This window comes from Physella acuta, unplaced genomic scaffold (assembly GCF_028476545.2).
Source record: "Physella acuta isolate Inbredline_101_S28 unplaced genomic scaffold, ASM2847654v3 ptg000413l, whole genome shotgun sequence".
NCBI lineage: Eukaryota > Metazoa > Mollusca > Gastropoda > Physidae > Physella > Physella acuta.
In genome coordinates this window covers 1-20,083 of record NW_026731932.1, presented here as the reverse complement: position 1 = coordinate 20,083, position 20,083 = coordinate 1, and the positions used below count along the sequence as shown (strand labels likewise).

Genomic DNA, 20,083 nt, shown 5'->3' with positions numbered 1-20,083 from the left:
AACTACCACCCCTACTGTAACTACCACCCCTATTGTAACTACCACCCCTACTGTAACTACCACCCCTACCGTAACTACCACCCCTACTGTAACTACCACCCCTACTGTCACTACCACCCCTACAGCAACTCCCACCCCTACTGTAACTACCACCCCTACTGTCACTACCACCCCTACAGCAACATCCACCCCTACTGTAACTACCACCCCTACTGTAACTCCCACCCCTACTGTAACTACCACCCCTACTGTAACTACCACCCTTAATGTAACTACCACCCCTACTGTAACTACCACCCCTACTGTAACTACCACCCCTACTGTAACTACCACCCTTAATGTAACTACCACCCCTATTGTAACTACCACCCCTACTGTAACTACCACCCCTACTGTAACTACCACCCTTAATGTAACTACCACCCCTACTGTCACTACCACCCCTACAGCAACTCCCACCCCTACTGTAACTACCACCCCTACTGTCACTACCACCCCTACAGCAACATCCACCCCTACTGTAACTACCACCCCTACTGTAACTCCCACCCCTACTGTAACTACCACCCCTACTGTAACTACCACCCTTAATGTAACTACCACCCCTACTGTAACTACCACCCCTACTGTAACTACCACCCCTACTGTAACTACCACCCTTAATGTAACTACCACCCCTATTGTAACTACCACCCCTACTGTAACTACCACCCCTACTGTAACTACCACCCTTAATGTAACTACCACCCCTACTGTAACTACCACCCTTAATGTAACTACCACCCCTAATGTAACTACCACCCTTAATGTAACTACCACCCCTATTGAAACTACCACCCCTACTGTAACTACCACCCCTACTGTAACTACCACCCTTAATGTAACTACCACCCCTACTGTAACTACCACCCTTAATGTAACTACCACCCCTAATGTAACTACCACCCTTAATGTAACTACCACCCCTATTGTAACTACCACCCCTACTGTAACTACCACCCCTACTGTAACTACCACCCTTAATGTAACTACCACCCCTACTGTAACTACCACCCCTACTGTAACTACCACCCTTAATGTAACTACCACCCCTAATGTAACTACCACCCCTACTGTAACTACCACCCTTAATGTAACTACCACCCCAACTGCAACTACCACCCTTAATGTAACTACCACCCCTACTGTAACTACCACCCCTACTGTAACTACCACCCTTACTGTAACTACCACCCTTAATGTAACTACCAACCCAACTGCAACTACCACCCTTAATGTAACTACCACCCTTAATGTAACTACCACCCTTAATGTAACTACCACCCCTACTGTAACTACCACCCTTAATGTAACTACCACCCCTAATGTAACTACCACCCCTACTGTAACTACCACCCTTAATGTAACTACCACCCCAACTGCAACTACCACCCTTAATGTAACTACCACCCTTACTGTAACTACCACCCCTACTGTAACTACCACCCCTACTGTAACTACCACCCCTACTGTCACTACCACCCCTACTGTAACTACCACCCCTACTGTAACTACCACCCTTAATGTAACTACCACATCTACTGTAACTACCACCCCTACTGTAACTACCACCCTTAATGTTATTACCACATCTACTGTAACTACCACCCCTACTGTAACTACCACCCCTACTGTCACTACCACCCCTACTGTAACTACCACCCCTACTGTAACTACCACCCCTACTGTAACTGCCACCCTTAATGTAACTACCACCCCTACTGTAACTACCACCCCTACTGTAACTACCACCCCTACTGTAACTACCACCCCTACTGTCACTACCACCCCTACTGTAACTACCACCCCTACTGTAACTACCACCCCTACTGTAACTACCACCCCTATTGTAACTACCACCCCTACTGTAACTACCACCCCTACTGTCACTACCACCCCTACTGTCACTACCACCCCTACTGTCACTACCACCCCTACTGTAACTACCACCCCTACTGTAACTACCACCCCTACTGTAACTACCACCCCTACTGTAACTAGCACCCTTACTGTAACTACCACATCTAATGTAACTACCACATCTATTGTAACTACCACCCCGACTGTAACTACCACCCCTACTGTAACTACCACCCCTACTGTAACTTCCACCCCTACTGTAACTACCACCCCTACTGTAACTACCACCCCTACTGTAACTACCACCCCTACTGTAACTACCACCCTTAATGTAACTACCACATCTACTGTAACTACCACCCCTACTGTAACTACCACCCTACTGTAACTACCACCCCTACTGTAACTACCACCCCTTCTGTAACTACCACCCCTACTGTAACTACCACCCCTACTGTAACTACCACCCCTACTGTAACTACCACCCTTAATGTAACTACCACATCTACTGTAACTACCACCCCTACTGTAACTACCACCCTTAATGTTATTACCACATCTACTGTAACTACCACCCCTACTGTAACTACCACCCCTACTGTAACTGCCACCCTTACTGTAACTACCACCCCTACTGTAACTACCACCCCTACTGTAACTACCACCCCTACTGTCACTACCACCCCTACTGTAACTACCACCCTTACTGTAACTACCACCCCTACTGTAACTACCACCCCTATTGTAACTACCACCCCTACTGTAACTACCACCCCTACTGTCACTACCACCCCTACTGTCACTACCACCCCTACTGTCACTACCACCCCTACTGTAACTACCACCCCTACGGTAACTACCACCCCTACTGTAACTACCACATCTATTGTAACTACCACCCCTACTGTAACTACCACCCCTACTGTAACTACCACCCCTACTGTAACTACCACCCCTACTGTAACTACCACCCCTACTGTAACTACCACCCCTACTGTAACTACCACCCCTACTGTAACTACCGCCCCTACTGTAACTACCACCCCTACAGCAACTCCCACCCCTACTGTAACTACCACCCCTAATGTAACTACCACCCCTACTGTAACTACCACCCTTACTGTAACTACCACCCTTACTGTAACTACCACCCTTAATGTAACTACCACCCCTACAGTAACTCCCACCCCAACTGCAACTGCCACCCCTACTGTAACTACCACCCCTACCGTAACTACCACCCCTACCGTAACTACCACCCCTACTGTCACTACCACCCCTACTGTAACTACCACCCCTACTGCAACTACCACCCTTAATGTAACTACCACCCCTACAGTAACTCCCACCCCTACTGTAACTACCACCCCTACCGTAACTACCACCCCTACCGTAACTACCACCCCTACCGTAACTACCACCCCTACTGTCACTACCACCCCTACTGTAACTACCACCCCTACTGTAACTACCACCCCTACTGTAACTACCACCCCTACTGTCACTACCACCCCTACTGTTACTACCACCCCTACCCTTTACTCCCACCCCTACTGTAACTACCACCCCTACTGTAACTACCACCCCTACTGTAACTACCACCCCTACTGTAACTACCACCCCTACTGTAACTACCACCCCTACTGTCACTACCACCCCTACAGCAACTCCCACCCCTACTGTAACTACCACCCCTACTGTCACTACCACCCCTACAGCACCTCCCACCCCTACTGTAACTACCACCCCTACTGTAACTCCCACCCCTACTGTAACTACCACCCCTACTGTAACTACCACCCTTAATGTAACTACCACCCCTACTGTAACTACCACCCCTACTGTAACTACCACCCCTACTGTAACTACCACCCTTAATGTAACTACCACCCCTATTGTAACTACCACCCCTACTGTAACTACCACCCCTACTGTAACTACCACCCTTAATGTAACTACCACCCCTACTGTAACTAACACCCTTAATGTAACTACCACCCCTAATGTAACTACCACCCTTAATGTAACTACCACCCCTATTGTAACTACCACCCCTACTGTAACTACCACCCCTACTGTAACTACCACCCTTAATGTAACTACCACCCCTACTGTAACTACCACCCTTAATGTAACTACCACCCCTAATGTAACTACCACCCTTAATGTAACTACCACCCCTATTGTAACTACCACCCCTACTGTAACTACCACCCCTACTGTAACTACCACCCCTACTGTAACTACCACCCCTACTGTAACTACCACCCTTAATGTAACTACCACCCCTAATGTAACTACCACCCCTACTGTAACTACCACCCTTAATGTAACTACCACCCCAACTGCAACTACCACCCTTAATGTAACTACCACCCCTACTGTAACTACCACCCCTACTGTAACTACCACCCTTACTGTAACTACCACCCCAACTGCAACTACCACCCTTAATGTAACTACCACCCTTAATGTAACTACCACCCCAACTGCAACTACCACCCCTATTGTAACTACCACCCCTACTGTAACTACCACCCTTACTGTAACTACCACCCCTATTGTAACTACCACCCCTACTGTAACTACCACCCTTACTGTAACTACCACCCCTACTGTAACTACCACCCCTACTGTAACTGCCACCCTTACTGTAACTACCACCCCTACTGTAACTACCACCCCTACTGTAACTACCACCCCTACTGTAACTACCACCCCTACTGTAACTACCACCCCTACTGTAACTACCACAACTATTGTAACTACCACCCCTACTGTAACTACCACCCTTACTGTAACTACCACCCCTACTGTAACTACCACCCCTACTGTAACTACCACCCTTACTGTAACTACCACCCCTACTGTAACTACGACCCCTACTGTAACTGCCACCCTTAATGTAACTACCACCCCTATTGTAACTACCACCCCTACTGTAACTACCACCCCTACTGTAACTACCACCCCTACTGTCACTACCACCCCTACTGTAACTACCACCCCTACTGTAACTGCCACCCTTACTGTAACTACCACCCCTACTGTCACTACCACCCCTACTGTAACTACCACCCCTACTGTAACTACCACATCTACTGTAACTACCACCCTTAATGTAACTACCACCCCTACTGCAACTACCACCCTTACTGTAACTACCACCCCTACTGTAACTACCACCCCTATTGTAACTACCACCCCTACTGTAACTACCACCCCTACTGTAACTACCACCCCTATTGTAACTACCACCCCTACTGTAACTACCACCCCTATTGTAACTACCACCCCTATTGTAACTACCACCCTTAATGTAACTACCACCCCTACTGCAACTACCACCCTTACTGTAACTACCACCCCTACTGTAACTCCCACCCCTACTGTAACTACCACCCCTACTGTAACTACCACCCTTAATGTAACTACCACCCCTACTGTAACTACCACCCCTACTGTAACTACCACCCCTACTGTAACTACCACCCTTAATGTAACTACCACCCCTATTGTAACTACCACCCCTACTGTAACTACCACCCCTACTGTAACTACCACCCTTAATGTAACTACCACCCCTACTGTAACTACCACCCTTAATGTAACTACCACCCCTAATGTAACTACCACCCTTAATGTAACTACCACCCCTATTGTAACTACCACCCCTACTGTAACTACCACCCCTACTGTAACTACCACCCTTAATGTAACTACCACCCCTACTGTAACTACCACCCTTTATGTAACTACCACCCCTAATGTAACTACCACCCTTAATGTAACTACCACCCCTATTGTAACTACCACCCCTACTGTAACTACCACCCCTACTGTAACTACCACCCTTAATGTAACTACCACCCCTACTGTAACTACCACCCCTACTGTAACTACCACCCTTAATGTAACTACCACCCCTAATGTAACTACCACCCCTACTGTAACTACCACCCTTAATGTAACTACCACCCCAACTGCAACTACCACCCTTAATGTAACTACCACCCCTACTGTAACTACCACCCCTACTGTAACTACCACCCTTACTGTAACTACCACCCTTAATGTAACTACCAACCCAACTGCAACTACCACCCTTAATGTAACTACCACCCTTAATGTAACTACCACCCTTAATGTAACTACCACCCCTACTGTAACTACCACCCTTAATGTAACTACCACCCCTAATGTAACTACCACCCCTACTGTAACTACCACCCTTAATGTAACTACCACCCCAACTGCAACTACCACCCTTAATGTAACTACCACCCTTACTGTAACTACCAACCCTACTGTAACTACCACCCCTACTGTAACTACCACCCCTACTGTCACTACCACCCCTACTGTAACTACCACCCCTACTGTAACTACCACCCTTAATGTAACTACCACATCTACTGTAACTACCACCCCTACTGTAACTACCACCCTTAATGTTATTACCACATCTACTGTAACTACCACCCCTACTGTAACTACCACCCCTACTGTCACTACCACCCCTACTGTAACTACCACCCCTACTGTAACTACCACCCCTACTGTAACTGCCACCCTTAATGTAACTACCACCCCTACTGTAACTACCACCCCTACTGTAACTACCACCCCTACTGTAACTACCACCCCTACTGTCACTACCACCCCTACTGTAACTACCACCCCTACTGTAACTACCACCCCTACTGTAACTACCACCCCTATTGTAACTACCACCCCTACTGTAACTACCACCCCTACTGTCACTACCACCCCTACTGTCACTACCACCCCTACTGTCACTACCACCCCTACTGTAACTACCACCCCTACTGTAACTACCACCCCTACTGTAACTAGCACCCTTACTGTAACTACCACATCTAATGTAACTACCACATCTATTGTAACTACCACCCCGACTGTAACTACCACCCCTACTGTAACTACCACCCCTACTGTAACTTCCACCCCTACTGTAACTACCACCCCTACTGTAACTACCACCCCTACTGTAACTACCACCCCTACTGTAACTACCACCCTTAATGTAACTACCACATCTACTGTAACTACCACCCCTACTGTAACTACCACCCTACTGTAACTACCACCCCTACTGTAACTACCACCCCTTCTGTAACTACCACCCCTACTGTAACTACCACCCCTACTGTAACTACCACCCCTACTGTAACTACCACCCCTACTGTAACTACCACCCTTAATGTAACTACCAAATCTACTGTAACTACCACCCCTACTGTAACTACCACCCTTAATGTTATTACCACATCTACTGTAACTACCACCCCTACTGTAACTACCACCCCTACTGTAACTGCCACCCTTACTGTAACTACCACCCCTACTGTAACTACCACCCCTACTGTAACTACCACCCCTACTGTCACTACCACCCCTACTGTAACTACCACCCTTACTGTAACTACCACCCCTACTGTAACTACCACCCCTATTGTAACTACCACCCCTACTGTAACTACCACCCCTACTGTCACTACCACCCCTACTGTCACTACCACCCCTACTGTCACTACCACCCCTACTGTAACTACCACCCCTACGGTAACTACCACCCCTACTGTAACTACCACATCTATTGTAACTACCACCCCTACTGTAACTACCACCCCTACTGTAACTACCACCCCTACTGTAACTACCACCCCTACTGTAACTACCACCCCTACTGTAACTACCACCCCTACTGTAACTACCACCCCTACTGTAACTACCGCCCCTACTGTAACTACCACCCCTACAGCAACTCCCACCCCTACTGTAACTACCACCCCTAATGTAACTACCACCCCTACTGTAACTACCACCCTTACTGTAACTACCACCCTTACTGTAACTACCACCCTTAATGTAACTACCACCCCTACAGTAACTCCCACCCCAACTGCAACTGCCACCCCTACTGTAACTACCACCCCTACCGTAACTACCACCCCTACCGTAACTACCACCCCTACTGTCAATACCACCCCTACTGTAACTACCACCCCTACTGCAACTACCACCCTTAATGTAACTACCACCCCTACAGTAACTCCCACCCCTACTGTAACTACCACCCCTACCGTAACTACCACCCCTACCGTAACTACCACCCCTACCGTAACTACCACCCCTACTGTCACTACCACCCCTACTGTAACTACCACCCCTACTGTAACTACCACCCCTACTGTAACTACCACCCCTACTGTCACTACCACCCCTACTGTTACTACCACCCCTACCCTAACTCCCACCCCTACTGTAACTACCACCCCTACTGTAACTACCACCCCTACTGTAACTACCACCCCTACCGTAACTACCACCCCTACTGTAACTACCACCCCTACTGTCACTACCACCCCTACAGCAACTCCCACCCCTACTGTAACTACCACCCCTACTGTCACTACCACCCCTACAGCACCTCCCACCCCTACTGTAACTACCACCCCTACTGTAACTCCCACCCCTACTGTAACTACCACCCCTACTGTAACTACCACCCTTAATGTAACTACCACCCCTACTGTAACTACCACCCCTACTGTAACTACCACCCCTACTGTAACTACCACCCTTAATGTAACTACCACCCCTATTGTAACTACCACCCCTACTGTAACTACCACCCCTACTGTAACTACCACCCTTAATGTAACTACCACCCCTACTGTAACTAACACCCTTAATGTAACTACCACCCCTAATGTAACTACCACCCTTAATGTAACTACCACCCCTATTGTAACTACCACCCCTACTGTAACTACCACCCCTACTGTAACTACCACCCTTAATGTAACTACCACCCCTACTGTAACTACCACCCTTAATGTAACTACCATCCCTAATGTAACTACCACCCTTAATGTAACTACCACCCCTATTGTAACTACCAGCCCTACTGTAACTACCACCCCTACTGTAACTACCACCCCTACTGTAACTACCACCCCTACTGTAACTACCACCCTTAATGTAACTACCACCCCTAATGTAACTACCACCCCTACTGTAACTACCACCCTTAATGTAACTACCACCCCAACTGCAACTACCACCCTTAATGTAACTACCACCCCTACTGTAACTACCACCCCTACTGTAACTACCACCCTTACTGTAACTACCACCCCAACTGCAACTACCACCCTTAATGTAACTACCACCCTTAATGTTACTACCACCCCAACTGCAACTACCACCCCTATTGTAACTACCACCCCTACTGTAACTACCACCCTTACTGTAACTACCACCCCTATTGTAACTACCACCCCTACTGTAACTACCACCCTTACTGTAACTACCACCCCTACTGTAACTACCACCCCTACTGTAACTGCCACCCTTACTGTAACTACCACCCCTACTGTAACTACCACCCCTACTGTAACTACCACCCCTGCTGTAACTACCACCCCTACTGTAACTACCACCCCTACTGTAACTACCACAACTATTGTAACTACCACCCCTACTGTAACTACCACCCTTACTGTAACTACCACCCCTACTGTAACTACCACCCCTACTGTAACTACCACCCTTACTGTAACTACCACCCCTACTGTAACTACCACCCCTACTGTAACTGCCACCCTTAATGTAACTACCACCCCTATTGTAACTACCACCCCTACTGTAACTACCACCCCTACTGTAACTACCACCCCTACTGTCACTACCACCCCTACTGTAACTACCACCCCTACTGTAACTGCCACCCTTACTGTAACTACCACCCCTACTGTCACTACCACCCCTACTGTAACTACCACCCCTACTGTAACTACCACATCTACTGTAACTACCACCCTTAATGTAACTACCACCCCTACTGCAACTACCACCCTTACTGTAACTACCACCCCTACTGTAACTACCACCCCTATTGTAACTACCACCCCTACTGTAACTACCACCCCTACTGTAACTACCACCCCTATTGTAACTACCACCCCTACTGTAACTACCACCCCTATTGTAACTACCACCCCTATTGTAACTACCACCCTTAATGTAACTACCACTCCTACTGCAACTACCACCCTTACTGTAACTACCACCCCTACTGTAACTACCACCCCTACTGTAACTACCACATCTACTGTAACTACCACCCCTACTGTAACTACCACCCCTACTGTAACTACCACCCCTACTGTAACTACCACCCCTACTGTAACTACCACATCTACTGTAACTACCACCCCTACTGTAACTACCACCCCTACTGTAACTACCACCCCTACTGTAACTACCACCCCTACTGTAACTACCACATCTACTGTAACTACCACCCCAATTGCAACACATCATCTAAAGTAAGTAAGTAGAGTTCACTTCCTTCCTTCCTTATACGGAAACCGGCAGGCCTCAGTGTAGCAAACTCCGACCAATAGTTTCCCACACATCGGTCGCTACTTCCGTGGGCTCTCACCGGGCTTTCCTTCCCCACCCACCAGACGCGGGACGTCGTCCTACCGCCTGGTACCCAGCTTGATCGTGGGGGGGGGGGCATTCCGCCAGATCAAAACCCTCTAGCTGCTGTTATCTGCCACTGGCCATTCCGCACCCACTAGGGGGGACATGAGTTTGGTCGGACCAGTGGCATTATTCCGAAGCCCCGTTAAGGCCGCCGCTTAAAGTCAAAAGAAAGATCTGGCGGCGGACTCTTTTGGTTCCCGGCAGTCTTGCACCTCTCCTCCCCCACGCTATTATGTGGGGGACTTGGGAGTCCGACGTACCAGGCTCTTCGGAAGAGCCGAACGCATACAGCAGTTCTACTCGGCCAGATCAAAAACCTCTAGCTGCTGTTGGCTACCACTAGCCATCCCGCACCCACTAGGGGGGTCATGAGCTTGGTCCGACTAGTGGCACACACCCGGAGCCACGTGAAGGCCGCAGCTTAAAGTCAAGACATCTGGTTAGGGTCGAGAGCAAAACCCTTCTTGGTTCCCGGCAGTCTTGCACCTCTCCTCCCCCACGCTATTTATAGCAAGCAACGGAGATTCGCCCGTCTAGTGCGGACAAATCTCCTGGCTCGCTATCATGTAGAGGACTTTGGAGTCCGACGTACCAGGCTCTTCGGACAGTAGCATTTCTTGGACCTATGATCTGAGATAAAAACTCACTTCGTTGGTCCCAAAGTTTGAGTTGGGTGGACTCAAGGATGGTCTACTGACTATGCACGCAGCTGTATGTGTATGCTGATTATATCACTAGAGTACACTATACACAAATGTGTGTGTACGCTGATTACATCACTTTAGTACACTATACACAGCTGTATGTGTACGCTGATTACATCAATTTAGTACACTATACACAACTGTATATGTACGCTGATCACATCCCTTTAGTACAGTATACTTAGCTGTATATGTAAGCTGATTACATCAGTTTAGTCTGTATATGTACGCTGATCACATCCCTTTAGTACAGTATACTTAGCTGTATATGTAAGCTGATTACATCAGTTTAGTCTGTATATGTACGCTGATCACATCCCTTTAGTACACCAGACTGTACACATGAAATAGAGTAAACAATGGTCCTTCCCTGTAATACTTTTAGCTCGTATCTGTGATATGTACAAAAGTATCGATTTGGTTTGCGGGTTCGAGTACGTGATGCGTTTATCAGTCTTTTCAAATGGGCAACAGTGAAGAGTCTGGTCTTGAAAAGCTGAACACTGTCATAAAGATCTGCTTAATAATCTTTATCTACACTGGCGGTGATGTAAAGATTTTGTAACCTTTAGATCTTAAAGATCTTAAAGTATAATAAAGGTGGTTGGGGTGGGGGGAATCTCTGAGAGGGGGGGGAACACCCTTGACAGGAAAGTAAATATGACAGTCCAAGAAACAGTCGAATGCCGAGCCAGTGCAGTTAATGATGTGAAGCTGATGTAGGATGACACCAACAGGAAATCTTTCTAGAAGTTTGGGAAACCCAGGACAGAGGCGTAGCGAGGGGGGGGGGGTAAAATATGTCCCCTGGCCGACCTTAGGTGGCGCAAAAACGGGATGGAAAAACAAATTAAAATCTCATTTTAGCTGCAGTTTTGCATTATAAATATAAAAAATATATGGGAGGTGTAAATGGAAAGTTTGAGGGGGTGCAAATTGAAAGTTTGAGGGGGGTGCAAATTGAAAGTTTGTCTCCTGACGCCGGGACGGGTCGCTACGCCTCTGACACAAGAACTGTCGTGGTCATGACTTGAAGATAGCAAATCATTATATGCAAGGGTTACGCAGTTATAAAGGAACTCTCATTATCTCTCATCTGGAGTCCGTCCTTCATGCTTGCATGATTTCTGGTGACGAAAAGATTTTCTCCTTTCTTCCTCTGACACAGGAGGTGTGTGTGTGAGTGTCTTCGTCCGACATGGTTCATTTTTTTTTCTCTTCTCCGGTCTTCAAGTTATTAAGATAAAAACCTAATTTTGTGGTCCTATGATCTGAGATAAAACCTCACTTCATTGGTCCTAAAGTTTGAGATAAACGACACTTCATTAATCCCAAAGTTTGAGATAAACGACACTTCATTGGTCACAAAGTTTGAGATAAACAACACTTCATTAATCCTAAAGTTTGAGATAAACGACACTTCATTAATCCCAAAGTTTGAGATAAACGACACTTCATTGGTCACAAAGTTTGAGATAAACAACACTTCATTAATCCCAAAGTTTGAGATAAACAACACTTCATTAATCCCAAAGTTTGAGATAAACAACACTTCATTAATCCCAAAGTTTGAGATAAACGACACTTCATTAATCCCAAAGTTTGAGATAAACGACACTTCATTGGTCACAAAGTTTGAGATAAACAACACTTCATTAATCCCAAAGTTTGAGATAAACAACACTTCATTAATCCCAAAGTTTGAGATAAACAACACTTCATTAATCCCAAAGTTTGAGATAAACAACACTTCATTAATCCCAAAGTTTGAGATAAACGACACTTCATTGGTCACAAAGTTTGAGATAAACGACAATTCATTAATCCCAAAGTTTGAGATAAACGACACTTCATTAATCCCAAAGTTTGAGATAAACGACACTTCATTAATCCCAAAGTTTGAGATAAACAACACTTCATTAATCCCAAAGTTTGAGATAAACAACACTTCATTAATCCCAAAGTTTGAGATAAACGACACTTCATTAATCCCAAAGTTTGAGATAAACGACACTTCATTAATCCCAAAGTTTGAGATAAACAACACTTCATTAATCCCAAAGTTTGAGATAAACAACACTTCATTAATCCCAAAGTTTGAGATAAACAACACTTCATTAATCCCAAAGTTTGAGATAAACAACACTTCATTAATCCCAAAGTTTGAGATAAAACCAAATAACCCAAGCTATTTCCCGTCTTTGCGATTTGGCGTTACCATAGAAACAATACTACGCGAAGTCCAAATACTCGATTGTTACAAACTCTTTTAACTGTATGTAGCCTTAAAGTCTTGAACGAATTGATTTTATCCACATTTCAGTTTTTATTTAAAAAGTAGCCTGTAACTTATATACACATTTTTTTTTAAATTCTGGTTCATATGAAAATATTGTTGTATAATTAGGTATGTCCATCATAGAAATAGATACTTTCACATGCATTAAATGTCTTAAATTTCGTCTTTAGTAAACAGTGCCGGCGCCAGGTTATTTAGCGCCCTAGGCAAAACTTAATTTAAAAAATTTTCGTGCCCCCGTATTATCAGAGGCGTAGCGACCCTTCCCGGCGCCCGGGGACAAACTTTCGATTTGCACCCCCCTCAAACTTTCGATGTGCACCCCCCCTCAAACTTTCGATTTGCACCCCCCCCCCCCTCAAACTTTCGATTTGCACCCCCCCCCTCAAACTTTCGATTTGCACCACCACCCCCCCCCTCAAACTTTCGATTTGCACCACCCCACCCCTCAAACTTTCGATTTGCACCCCCCCCCCCCCTCAAACTTTCGATTTGCACCCCCCCCCTCAAACTTTCGATTTGCACCCCCCTCAAACTTTCAATTTGTTCTTCCAACCCATTTTTGCGCCCCCCCCCCCTACGGACAGCGCCCTAGGCGACCGCCTAGTTTGCCTTATAGGTAGCGCCGACCCTGTTTGTAAATCATTTCCAGTGTTATCTTAGAATCTGAATCTTAGATACAGCAAATAAGGTGCTAGCAGCCTTATTGACCAAATGGTGATTTTCCGAGAAGGATATAAAATTATTTATAACAAAACTTAAAAGCTATATAAAATACACTGGTTTATTATATATGTACATAATATATTTTAAAATTTCAACAAAGTGGGGAAATAAATCATGTATTTTCATGTGTTAAAAAATATTTACATTCAATATATCACATTAGCAGTATTTTCAATAACTGAGCAGATAAAAATCCATGATAAAAACGATTATATACAAGCGAATGTTTCTTTCACAATCTGTGGGCTATATACATGAGAAATTACACGTAAAAATTACACCGTAAAATACATGAGAACTTACACTAAAATACATGAGAAATTACATGTAATATACAGTGATTTATGTGGGCTAGCTTAAGGGAATGGTAGTTTACAAGTAAAAAGGCATTGTTCAACAGGCTAAATCCAGGGAATAATGATTTAAAAGAAGGTGTTGTTCCATAGGCTAGTACTAAATTCCGTATAAAGAATGTTACTTATAGATTTCTTTTAAAATTTCTAAGGCATGAACCGGACAATGCGAGGATAAAACCTCAAAAGATTTTTTATTTTAAGACACAGGATTTCTTCTCATTTTCCCACAAAAGCCTTTATCCTGGTAATAATAATAATAATGCGATTTAAATCTTCAAACAGTAGAGGAAAGGAAGGCGTTGTCCTGTCTTCTTTGTTTGGTAACGGTGTAGCAAATGTAGTGAGATGGTCTAATTATGAAAATTTAAAATCTCTGACAAATTTAAAATTTTTTAAAAATGTCGGTTACTAAACCGAAATATACCGAGTTCGAACCCCCCGGTAGTGAGGCTCGATAGCTGGGGACAGCAACCCATCTAGGAGAGACAACTCCAAAATCAAACAACTGCTGCCTTGTAGTTTGTTCTTGGTTGGACAAAGGCTATGGAAGCAAATCCAGAAAGAAAAGCAGGCTGAAATCGGAGTCAAAGGGCCATATAACAAGGTGATACTTAATTGTGTTTGGAGGAAACCCCGTTCCGTTAATACAATAGAGAACGAAGAAGAAGAAATGGAGGGAAAAAAAGAAAAAAAAAGATGCAATGAGCAATGATGAAATGTCTAGTGAATGTAACGGTGTGAATCTGGTTTTTAAAGGATGATAACACCCCACCCACCTCCCCCACCCTCCCACACTTCAACTCCCCCTCCCCCAAACCCCTACTCTCACACTCCCTTTGCCCCCACCCTCAGTTGTATAAAGGTAGTTCTTGGGCCTTCCACGTTCTATTTCAAAACACGGTTTCAAATTCGCTTGAGAATTGACTCTGTTTAGACAAAAGTTGTACATTTCAAACTTCCTTGTTATTATACATGAATCTCTTCTTCTTCAGGCATCTCTACGAGTGCGCCCCCCCCCCCCCCCCCCCCCCGCCCTATCAAAAATGGAAACAAAATGTCTGAAATAAACCCTTCTCTTGTTTAAGTCAGGCTTGTACATCCGTCAACAACAAACACAAACTATTTTATCCTCATCACCCTCCATTGTTGTTTGTTTACATTGTGTTGTTGTTTTTTTTTTTTAAATATAGCTTTGTTACTTTCGAAATCCCTGCATGAATACAACAACGGAAGAAAACATTCACATGTGGAAAATTAGCGGTTGCTTCCCTTCCCTCGTCATTGCTCAGTCTTGGGATAACTCGACAAGGGATGCAACTCGAGATAATCCACTTGTCCATAAGCAGGCGGCGGTTGCGTCCCTTGCACGAGCTCATCGTAACTCGGCGGGGGCGGCAGGTGCTTGGTGTCGTAATACGACGGCGGACACACCGTGTGGTACAAGGGGGGTGCGAAACTGTCCGGATCGTACGCGAAATTTTCCGATACTGTCGCAACCCCCGGGGGTCGGGAGGTGTTATTCCGTCTCCCGGACAAGACGACCTTGATCATTTTCGCGGCGCCGACGCGGATGAATGCGCCAGACATCAGGAGGATTATGGAACCCGACAGGGCCAGACCAAACGAGTAGCCCAGCTGTATGTTAAAGTGCTGAGCCGTGTTGATCTTCAACGGGATGTAGATGTTGATGGCGTAGTAACCAGCGCCGACCACGCCCAGCAAGCCTGAAATAGAAACACACATGTTATTGTTTACGTCATATGCTTGTGACACACTTGGCATGCACCAAGCCCCTGCCCTAGAGCATAATACTTAGCCACAAATTATTCCCTGAATCTTATTTCAAGAACATGGCCAGTTATTACATAAACCATGTTTTTATTTTATTTTATTTTTCTCCGGTCATATGAAAATAAACATGCCAATATTTAGTTTTGACAATATGATTTTAACGTATTATCTTTGCTTTTTCTTTTTCACCCAATAGGTTTGTGATTATATATTTTTTTTTAAATCCTTTCTTTTAAACAATCCGAATACCCTCTACTAAGCTGAGAATATCATACTAACATAGACTTAAACCTACAAACCACATTACTGACCTAATAAATCACACAACTGACGTAACGTACACTTAACCTCACAAATCATTCTTCTTCGTCTTCGTTCTTAATTTTAGTGTTGGAAGGGATCCCCTCCAACACAATTAAGACAGTATACTTGTCAATTGGTTATGCGCCATTGACTCCGATTTCAGCCTGCTTTTCTTTTTTGGATTTGCTTCCATAGCCTTTGTCCAACCAAGAACAAACTACAAGGCAGCAGTTGTTGGATTTTGGAGTTGTCTCTCCTAGAAGAGTCGCTGTCCCCAGCTAGCGAGCCTCATCTGCCCGAGGCTTCGAACTTGAGACTTTTCGGTTTAGCAACCATGAGCTTTACCGACTAGACCACGCCAACCCCACACACAAATCACGTAACTTAACCTCACAAATCATTCAACTGAGTTAACCTACACTTAAGCCCACAGAGCTGACCTAAGATACACTTTATATAAAGCCCACCAAGCCCACAGAACTGAACTAACCTACACGTAAGCCCACATAACTGATCTAACCTACCCATAAGCCCATCAAGCCCACAGAACTGACCTAAGATATTCTATATATAAAGCCCACCAAGCCCACAGAACTGACCTCCTATAGAAGAGAACAACCAGACCAGGTTTGGCACCTTGAACGTTGTCGGCACCGCCTGTGGAAACCTCAAGAAGTAGATGATGGACATGAAGGCCGCCACTGTACCCACCAGGGCGCCGGTGATTTCCAGACCTTGCACCACCGAGCGCTGTTCTGGAAGGTTCGAAAAACAGATTTAGTATGGGTATTATCCTTATGATAATCATGACATTAAACCTATTCATTATCGTGGTATCATCCTTATGATAATCATATAATATACGGGTTTCATACGCACACGATAAACCTACTTAAAGAAAATGTGCTCATAGCCTCAGCTTTGGTTATGCGCTACACTACATATTATGAATTAGTAATTGTCTAACATATGTGTACACTACACTTGCAAATACCACACACACACACAAATGTATATTCCTTTTGTATGCCCACAACTCACCATTTACACAAAAACTGATCACGCCCACAACTCATCATTCTAACACGACTGACCACGCCCACAACTCACTAATCTAACACGACTGACCACGCCCACAACTCACCATTCTAACACGACTCACCATGCCCACAACTCACCATTCTAACACAACTGACCACGCCCACAACTCACCATTTACCTAAGATTGACCACGCCCACAACTTACCATTCTAACACGACTGACCACGCCTACAACTCACCATTTACCTAAGATTGACCACACCCACAACTCACCATACTAACACGACTGACCACGCCCACAACTCACCATTTTAACACGACTGACCACGCCCACAACTCACCATTCTAACACGACTGACCACGCCCACAACTCAGCATTCACACAAAAACTGACCACGCCCACAACTCACCATTTACCTAAGATTGACCACGCCCACAACTCACCATTTACCTAAGATTGACAACGCCCACAACTCACCATTTACCTAAGATTGACCACGCCCACAACTCACCATTCTCAGACATCACATTGCAGACGTTTTCTTTGTTGTCGCAGTACATGAAGAGACCCTGAGACTCCGGGGGGACCGGGTTCAACATCCAGTAGTTGGTCCCGACCCCCGCAGTCATCAGGGACAGGCCGAGCACGAAGAAGACCAGTCCGCACCAGTACAGGGAGTAGGGGTGTCTGTGGGTGGACATTTGCTGGTGGTCACTCTGTGAGCTGGACCTGTCCGGAATTAGACGAAACAGATTATTGCGGTGCCTTGTGGGTAAAAGTACCTGAAACACATTTATAAGAAACGATGAGTAAACCACATTGGAGAAACCGGCAACTAGTATTACCAGACAAGCAGTGTTTCTTCCAGACTTTTTCTCCGGGGGGGGGGGGCACTTAAAATTTTCGGGGGGGGGGGGCAGTAGACTTTCTTCGGGAGGGGGGGGGCGGACACTGTTAAAAGTATATATTTTCTATATAAATTATATAAATTTCATTTCGTCCGGAGGGGCGGTAAAAAAATTTCGGGGGGGGGGGGGGGGGGCTTAGCCCCTACCCGAAGAGATGCCTGGAAGATACTCTGCAGACAAGGCATGGCATATAATCCACAACAATCAAGGAAAAGACGGAGACCCAAAAAAGCCTGGCGAAAAGATATTGGAAAAGACAGGAAAAAATGGAAAATAAATAGCAAATGCCAAAAAAAAAGCGTGGAAAATTAGTTTCTTTCAGGGGGTCTTTCCTGTGTTGTGTCCCACCTCCCCGGAGCACGTTCAGCGCCCCACCACCACACCCCGCTTCCTCGACGTATAGAAAAATATTATAATTTATTTAGGAAATATGTACTTTAACCACCCCCCCCCCCCCCCCCCCCCCGGTGCGCTCCTCCCCTGGAAGTGAAGTTTCAAATGCGCCTTCCTCCTCCTTTCTTCCCCCCTCTCTCCGGAGAAAAATGAAAAAATGTCTAAAAAAAACTCTGCATGGAAAGATAGTATGAATGGTTATTGCTCTATTAAGAGTTGAATTTAAAAAGGGGGGGGGGGGAAATTAAAATACAAAGTTGTTTTCAAAAATTTGTTTCAAACCTGATGATATTTTTAAAACATATATAAACCAGATACGATAAAATACCTAGAAAGTAAGGTAAACACTTTTATTGCTTGAATATCCTTAAACTGTCTAATATACAATTTGTTAATCTTGGATATTTTGCATGAAGTTTTAATTTAGCATGTAGAGTAGAGTTGAACTTTTTCCCAAACTATAGAAATTAGCGGATGATACGATCAGCATAGTATCTCAGCTCTGCTGCCTTTCCTTTTGCGGGGATACAAGTCTGATACTTGTGTGGCTTGGATCTGATCTCTAGACTTACACAGTACATACTGATATCTCTACCACTCGACCGCACAAGTTGCCTTGACCACTCCTGTTTTATCATATATTGAATATCCGGAAAATATTGCTGTCATACTCGACAGAGAAAAGCCGTCGTCAAACTACACTAAATTGTATACAAAAAATTCCACGCTAAAGTTGTCTAATACTCCTACACTGTCAACATATTGAATATCCGGGAAGTCGTGCTATACAGAGTACAAACAACACTAATGTGTTTTTGTTTGTTGTGTTTTTTTTGTCATTTCTTAAACTTGAATTGTATCAGGAACTAACCATCTAAGGTGCAGTGGGCGTAGCGAGGTCGGGTGTCACCCGGTGCGGCACTAAATGGTGTCACCCCCAGAGGGCGTAGCGACCCTTCCCGGGGACAAACGTTCAAATTTTCGATTTGCACCCCCCTCAAGTTTTTCTCTATATATTTTGCTATTTTTTTTGCCTTGATGTCACCCCCCTAAATGGTGTCAACCGGTGTGGTCCGCACCCCCCCCCCCCCCCCCCCCCCCGCCCCCCCCCCCTCGCTACACCTCTGCTAAGGTGTTATTTT

The 20,083-nt window shown here is 45.3% G+C and overlaps 1 protein-coding gene across 1 annotated transcript; it reads right to left on the bottom strand.

Annotated features, from left to right (window-relative positions):
* Window positions 1-15,534: 15,534 nt before the first annotated feature.
* LOC131942599 (uncharacterized) lies at window positions 15,535-18,369 on the bottom strand (the record flags this gene model as incomplete). Its single annotated transcript, XM_059302483.1, is given in 3 exon segments — window positions 15,535-16,228; window positions 17,198-17,353; window positions 18,152-18,369. Coding segments are annotated over 3 exon segments (792 nt in total). The 3' UTR covers window positions 15,535-15,782.
* Between the last annotated feature and the right edge of the window lie 1,714 nt (window positions 18,370-20,083).